This window comes from Nanorana parkeri, unplaced genomic scaffold (genome assembly GCF_000935625.1).
Source record: "Nanorana parkeri isolate BGI_ZX_2015 unplaced genomic scaffold, ASM93562v1 scaffold1106, whole genome shotgun sequence".
Classification (NCBI taxonomy): domain Eukaryota; kingdom Metazoa; phylum Chordata; class Amphibia; order Anura; family Dicroglossidae; genus Nanorana; species Nanorana parkeri.
In genome coordinates this window covers 510,960-519,149 of record NW_017307374.1, presented here as the reverse complement: position 1 = coordinate 519,149, position 8,190 = coordinate 510,960, and the positions used below count along the sequence as shown (strand labels likewise).

At 46.9% G+C, this 8,190-nt stretch overlaps 1 protein-coding gene across 1 annotated transcript in view; it reads left to right on the top strand.

Annotated features, from left to right (window-relative positions):
* Positions 1 to 477: 477 nt before the first annotated feature.
* Positions 478 to 8,190, top strand: part of ENGASE (endo-beta-N-acetylglucosaminidase) — a 20,097-nt gene continuing 12,384 nt past the window's right edge. Inside the window, exons 1-5 of the mRNA XM_018567863.1 lie at positions 478 to 623; positions 2,107 to 2,164; positions 3,964 to 4,165; positions 5,816 to 5,964; positions 6,582 to 6,739. Of these exons, the coding sequence (XP_018423365.1) occupies positions 2,116 to 2,164; positions 3,964 to 4,165; positions 5,816 to 5,964; positions 6,582 to 6,739 (558 nt within the window). The 5' untranslated portion in view covers positions 478 to 623; positions 2,107 to 2,115. The remainder of the gene's footprint in view (positions 624 to 2,106; positions 2,165 to 3,963; positions 4,166 to 5,815; positions 5,965 to 6,581; positions 6,740 to 8,190) is intronic.

Below are 8,190 nucleotides of genomic sequence, written 5' to 3'. Positions count from 1 at the left end.
TGTGGCAGTGAGTTCCGGACCCTGACTGATCTTACTGTGAAGAACCCCCTTCGCCCCTTGTGCTAAGTTGTTACCGCCCTTACAGTCGCCATTCATTAATTTGCAAATAGCAATCATGGACCCTCCTTACCATCTTATCTTGAATTGTATTGTAACTGTAATGTTTTCCTTGTATTGTAAAGCGCTGCGCAAACTGTTGGCGCTATATAAATCCTGTATAATAATAATGATAATGTCTCCTCTCTATGGTCAATAATGGTTCCTCGTAGCTGAGGTCCTCCAGCCCTCCTTATTAACATTATTGCCCTTCACTGGACTCTTTCCAATTCTAGGACATCCCTTCTGTTGATGGGTGACCAAAAGATGAGGGCGCACCAATGTTCACAACCATTTGACTTCTTTCCAGCATGGCATTTCGTGCTGCTTATAGAAGGTTAATGAAGCTCGCTGGTGCTGATCCTTCTCTTTTTTTCTCTCTCTCCCTCCCACTCCTTTCATTTAACTCCCACACTTCAGATGGAAAACAAGTCCCACTGTAACCTGACTCGCTCCAGAGATTGAAGACAGCCGGCGCTCACCAGAAGAAGACTGCACAGAAGACTACCGTTCTTTAACGCATCAAGGTCCGGACGTTTTTTTTATATTTATATCTGTCTCATGATAGCAGTTAGATGGGGTGCGTCTGCTGCTACCACAGGCGTCGGGGTCGGCCAAAAATAGATGGATCATGCCATTGTCATTGCGTGTCTCTGTCCTGCTCAAGAGGAAAGTTTATGTTTGTGCATTTCGATTTATTATTGCAGTTTTTGTCTTGAAGGTGATTTCGATGGGTGCAACAGTGCGCCTGCGTGCATGCGCATTTTTGTGCATCATGTATAGGGCAGCTTATTCATTTAATTGCACAAAAATCGCACCATTGGAGTCCCTGCACTTTTTTTGTTGTTGTTGCCATGTGTTTTTAAAGTGCATGGTGCCGCAAGGTCCCTTGGGGTGCCCTTAAGGGCTCATTTAGACACAGGCACGCTTATCCGTACAGCATGCACGCCTGTGCAGAGACCTGCTCCTGGGAGGGACAGGTGCTGCGGGCAATTGTGTGCAGCTGACTGTACCTTCCTATGGGAGGATGCGGCTGCATTGAAGTGCCATGAAGGGCTCATTCACATTGGCGTGCAGTTCCATACAGTGTGCGTGCCCGTGCAGAGACCTGCTCCCGGGAGGGAGAGGTGCTGCGTGCAATTGTGTGCAAAATCCTGTACATCCCTACGGGAGGACGCTGCTGCACACGGTTACACACAGGCCCATACTTGCACATCTGTGCGGATCCCAGGAACATGTTTCTGCATGGGCAAGCAGACTGTACATCCCTATGGGAGGACGCTGCTACGCACTGTTACACACAGACCCAAACCTGCACATCTGCACGGGTCCCAGAAACAGGTCTCTGCATGGGCACGCATGCCATATGGATGTGCACGCCCATGTGAAGCCCTGTGTTTAATGTTCACACTTGCATGCATACATGGGACCTGGACCTGCATACATGTGCAGATTTGGGTCTGCATGTTATCGCATGCAGCCGCATCCTCCCATAGGGAGGTAAAGTTGGCTGCATGCAATTACAGGCAGCGCCAGTCCCTCCCAGGATCTGGTCTCTGTACGGGCATGCACGCCGTATGGATGTTTAGCCCACATGAATGAACCCTTAATGACACCCCGATGCACCTTGCTGCACCATGCACTTTCAAAACACATGTCAGCAAAAAAAAAAGGGTGCAGGGGCCATATGGATGTGCATGAGCCTGAACAATATTTTGGTGCTGCAGCTCATCTTACAAAGTGACATGCGTTTAGTGCGCTGCGGCAATGTGCTCAAAGTGGCGCGTCTTCATGCACATAGCCGCTATGCACAGATGTGAGCGAGACCTAAAACCGCACAGTGCCCGTTCTAACCCTCCATGAGCAATCGGTTCTGGTTCAGCTTTGGGGAAGTAAATTCTAACCATTTTTAATATTTTGTACTTTGTTGTTATTACGTAGGATGGAACATTCTGTTTGATGTTTGGTTTTAGTCAAGTTCATTATTTTATTATGTGTGCTCTCTCTTAGATTCCGAAGATGAAAGTGTATAAAGAGATCATCAGATATGAATCGGCTCCCTTGTCCGGTAAATTTTAATAACAAAGTTAAAAAAGTAATTAAAAGTATCCATTGATGACAAAGTAACATTGTATCCTGTTCAAGCTGAACTCCGGCCTTCCCTTCAGTCTTTCACAGCTGTACCGATGTTCTATCAAAGATTGTGACTGGGTTGGAATGTGTGACGGGTCACGTGGGCACACACTTTAACGTAATCACGCCATATTTTCCGGGGTTAAAATATGTGACCTGCAAAAGGTGAAGAATTCCAACGCTTTGTCAGCTGTTCCAGGGCAGATCGGCATCGCAGATGGTATGTGCAGGAGAACCGATCTGCCCTGGAACAGCTGATCGGTCCTGAAATGCCACTTCTATCCGACTTTGTGAAATGTGAGATCGCACTCACAAAGTCGGATAGAAGTGGCATTTCAGGACCGATCAGCAGTTCCAGGGCAGATCGGTTCTCCTGCACATACCATCTGCGATACCAATCTGCCCTGGAACAGCTGAGAAAGCGTTGGCATTCTTCACCTTTTTCCGGTCACATATTTTAACCCCGGAAAATATGGGCGGGATCACGTTAAATGTGTGACCACGTCAATGGTCACACATTCCACTGCCGAAAAACTGGGCGGGATTATGTTAAAATGGGTGACCACGTCAACGGTCACACATTCTAACGCAGTCACCCACTTTGATAGAACACCGGCTCCTCTCTTGGACTGATAGTTTACTCTGATTTCATTACACACCGTGAGCTTCTAGGGGGCCCCTTACCTCATTTCTAGGGGACCCTGCTAAAAAAACACCTTTTCATGCATAGCTGTAAAACTGAACTGTCCTCAGGGCAGTTGCGGACTGACGGCCAGTTCTGATATGGTGGTATTGGGTGCCTCTAAGCCAAGTGTAGGTAATCCAACTCCAGCTATTGTGGTACTACAAATCCCATGAAGCACTGCAACACTCTGTCAGCTTTAGGCACGACTCCCACAGGCAGAGGCATGGTGGCTTTTGTAGTTTCAGCACAGCTGGAGTGTCGAGGTTGTCTATCCCTGCTCTAAGACAGACCTTGGCATGTTTTGCCTCGCGGGCAGTACCCGGCCCTTTGTCTGTCCCTGTCTGGCCCGTGGTCTACACACGGACCGATCGCTGACTTGCACTTGGTTATGGCTGGCTGACAGTGAATGCGTTGGCCTCTAAGGCCGGCACATCCATTGCAAGCCATAGCCCAGCACTGGTCGGCAATTGGTCCGTATCCAGACCAGGGTCCTCTTCTGTCATTGGTTGTTAGGACCGCTGGCATCCTAGCAACCAGTGACATCAGGGGTCCTCCTCTTCTGAAGTCATTGGTTTCTAGGACCACTGGGTTGTCCTAACAACCAGCAATGTCAAATGTGTTCTCAACCCCAGCATTACAGGAGGACAGGAGAGTTCCTCCATCCTCTCCTGCGGCTTCACCCCCTGGCTCCCGCCTCTGGCCTGTTGAGAAAAAAGAATCACACCTACGGCGTGCGATAATAGCATGGTTTTGCGTGATCAACGCATGGTACGGCACAATGCATCTACCGTCTGTTACAGTACAGCAGGTGTGTTGCATTGAGGTTGAAAGCATTCCGGCCGGGAGGTGCTTTTGGGGTGTCATTCAAATGGTTCAGCCCTCCAAAACAGTCCCAGTTTCTCATGTGTTCCCTCTAGGAAATGAATTGCACCCCTGCTCTAAGAAATACTAATAGGGATAGAAGAACCTTTGATGACCCTGAATAATAAAGGTTTAGTAGGACTGATACAGGTCTACTCTAATGTGATTTATCTTTGTTATTCATTTAGCAAGACACCATGATAGGGGGACCACTGAACCAATCAGCTTCTTCTTCTCCAACCTGGAGGAACTGCTCTCATGGAGGCCAACCAACCAGGACAAGTACAATGTCGCTGTATCTCCTCTTGCCAAAAGACATCCACCTATTGAGCATCAGAGGCCCCGGACTCTGATCTGCCATGACATGAAGGGGGGATATCTGGAAGACAGGTATGGAGGATATCCTAAAGCAGAAAAATCCTTTTTCCTAAAGTAACCCTTTGCTTCACCAATGAAGGGCAAAGTGAACGGGTCACTTAGTTCCCCTCCTCCCCTTTTCATGCTCCCTTGGGTTTAAACCATTCATTACTCAAAGGAACTACACAAAGGTGTCCTTCCCCTGGATTGAAGGTGCAGTGCTGCATGTAGATAATATTGCTGAGATCTGGTCACTAATAAGCTGTTGTCTTAAAGCTGAACTCCGGGATAAGCAAATATTGTCCTCATACAAGAGTCATGTGTATTCTCCAATCTTGGTGAGCTTTGTGTATTTCTTCCAGTGTGAGACGTGAAGCTTCCTGTAATAAAGACCAGTCACTGCTGTTCTCTCTCTTTGTGCAGGGTGACTGGTCTGGTCTCCACCCCCTCCTGTAGTTTTCTGCAGGTGTTCTATCAAAAATTGTGACTGGGTTGGAATGTGTGACCGGTAACGTGGTCACACACTTTAACGTGATCACACCCATTTTTTCGGCGGTGGAATATGTGACCGGCAAAAAGTGAAGAATTCCAACGCTTTGTCAGCTGTTCCAGGGCAGATCGGCATCGCAGATGGTATGTGCAGGAGAACCGATCTGCCCTATAACGGCTGATCGGTCCTGAAATGTCACTTCTACCTGACTTTGTGAAATGTAAGACCGCACTCACAAAGTCGGATAGAAGGGACATTTCATGACCGATCAGCTGTTTCAGGGCAGATTGGTTCTCCTGCACATGCGATCTGCGATGCTGATCTGCCCTGGAACAGCTGAGAAAGCGTTGGAATTCTTCACCTTTTGCCGGTCACATATTCCACCGCCGAAAAAATGGGCGGGATTAAGTTAAAATCTGTGACCACGTCACCTGGTCGCACATTCTAACGTAGTCACAAACTTTGATAGAACAAAGGCAGCCTGTAGTGGGTGGAGCTGTTGGGTCCTTCCCACAGCTCAGCACAGGCTATGTACAGCAAGCACAGTGATGATGTCAGTGCTACTTTTAAAATATAATCTTTGGGATGCAAAGGAATTTGGTGCACACAAAGTAGATTTATATCCTTTGTGTCTATTAAGAATACATTGCAATGAATGTTTTTGTGCCCGTGGTTCAGCGCTAAAGCCAAAAATGTCTGCCTTTAGATATATTTAGTGCACTGGAGTATACTGTATACTAGGCGGAGCCAAACACTGGTCCTCCAGCTGTGGTGGAACTACAAATCCCATGAGGCATTGCAACATTCTCACAGCCACAGACATGAGTCCTGGAGAGAGATGCATCATGGGATTAGTAGTTTCACCACAGCTGGAGGACCAGTGTTTGGCTACCCCTGCTGTATACTATACTTCATGTAGAGTGCGGAAGCGGCAAAACTTTTTTTTTTTTTTATATCTCTTTTTTTATAGAGAAAGTAGGCCTTCTTGTCCTGGTGACACCCACTCCCTCCATATCTTACCTTGGTGTCACAGGGACAGGAAGTAAGGGAACATCTATCCACAAGGGTCACAAAGAGAAATCTAATAAAGATATTATATCTTTCTTATGCTATTCAAAAGTAAATGGCGAAAATATTGGTCTGAATGATTGTCCTGAAGAATAGCTTATAGTTATTTATATGTTGTCCTGCAGGTTCATCCAGGGATCTGACACTAAGGACCCTTATGTGTTCTACCACTGGCAGTACATTGATACGTTTGTATACTTCAGTCACCGAATGTTCACCCTTCCTCCTGTGTGCTGGACGAACGCTGCCCACAAGCATGGAGTCCCCATTCTAGGTGAGGTCATTCTTTGTCATGCCTTGTGTACCATTATAATTCTTGCCATCTATCTCAATGTTACTGTGCCTCTGAATCAGACTGATAACCATATTAATAATAACTATGGATTTTCTAAAGCAAGAGAATACTACGGAAACTGTTTGATTTCAGACTGTCTCTCTCTGATTACATTTCCACACGGCCAATATTAACAGAAGAGGCGCGTAAGGGGGTCACCCCTCTGTTTCATTCATTTCTGTGTGTAAATTTCTGCTTTAACAGTTGTGCGTGGTGGACAACGGGATTTTTTAACAAAACAGAGCTCCTCCCATTCACTAGAAATGTTATAATGAAACATAAAAGGCAATATGTCACAGTGAACTAAAAAAAAAAATTGTATATTTTTTTTATGGCATTAAAAGATAAATAAAATATATGTGGGAATGATATACATTAGATTTACAAACGGGTAAGCTAGAGCTCGTTTAATGGCTGCTCTTAGTTTTAGGGGTGGACTTTGGGTGGGGTCTTACCAGAACATCACTTTTGCGCCTGCTATGTTATTTTACTTTCACCATTCCACCAGTTGGAGATCTTTGCTGTCATGTTGAGTTTCTTCTCTGATCTTCATCCAGGAACCTTCATCACAGAGTGGGACGATGGGGCTACGGTCTGCGAGTCTATCCTGACTGGTGAAGAATCTACATATAAAGCTGTGGCAGATCAGATGGTCCTGTTGGCTCAATTCTATCGATTCGATGGCTGGCTGGTCAACATTGAGAACGTACTTAGTGTGAGTACTGCCTGGGCCTGCCATCTGTTAGGCTTCTTACTATCTGGTTGTATTTTAGCTTTATGCCATGTATCTCAAAGCCCAATTTCAGGTTGGGGTTGGAACTCCCCACCACTACTTACTCCACTCCCACCACGCATTCAACTCCCTATCACCACCACCCTCTCCCCATCCCCAACACCACCACCCACTCACCATAACCACCACCCACTCCACTCACCACCACCACCCACTCCACTCCCCATCACCACCACCCACTCCACTCCCCTCCCCATCACCACCACCCACTCCACATCACCACCACCCACTCCACATCACCACCACCCACTCCACATCACCACCACCCACTCCACTCCCCATCACCACCACCCACTCCACATCACCACCACCCACTCCCCATCACCACAATCCACTCCACTCCCCATCACAACCCACTCCACTCCCCATCACCACCAACACCACCTTCATGATCTGCCTGGTCATCTTCTAAATGGTTTAAAGGGCGCACTGTTGTTGGCAAATCAGTACTTTTCTCTGCAGTATTGTACTGTGATCCCAGGCCAATGTGATAATGCATCCCCAGGCAGTGCCAGGAGGCACTTGACTCACAGGAAGTGGGTTCAAAGATGCTGGTTGTCCCACCGGTCAAACTGTTGCATTAAAAGAAAATAAATAATCTGGGAAAGCATTTTTTATTTTCAGGTGCCAGGGCTATTTAGTTAAAAAGTTCTAACTGGAGTTTGGGCTTCAAAGTCAAGTCTATCTGTGATGAAATGTAGTGATAACAAAGTGACAGCAGATATGACATTCAGGAAGCTGGAGATACCTGCATGTGCCTTCAGCTATCTTTAAAAATGTCTTGGATGGTCAGTGTCCATTTTGGCTGCACTCAGTGTCCTTATTGGCTGGCCACAGCGTCTTTATTGCCTGGCCTCAGTGTCTTTATTGGTCCGCATCAGTGTCTTTATTGGCCTGCATCAGTGTCTTTATTGCCTGACTTTAGTATCATCTGTGGCTGACCTCATTGTCTTTATTGCCAGACCTCATTGGCATTGGCTGTTATTAGTGTCCTTACTGGTTGGCCTTAGTGTCATTATTGGCTGAGCTCAATACTGGTATTGGCTGGCCTCATTGCTGGTATTGACTGGCCTCAATGCTGGTATTGGCTGGCCTCACTGCTGGTATTGGCTGGGCTCAATGCTTGTATTGGCTGGGCTCAATGCTTGTATTGGGTGGCCTCAATGCTGGTATTGGGTGGCCTCAATGCTGGTATTGGCTGGCCTCAATGCTGGTATTGGCTGGCCTCATTGCTGGTATTGGCTGGCCTCAAAGCTTGTATTGGCTGACCTCCATGCTGGTATTGGCTGGCCTCCATGCTCGTATTGGCTGGCCTCCATGCTGGTATTGGCTGGGCTCAATGCTGGGATTGGCTGGGCTCAATTCTGGTTTTT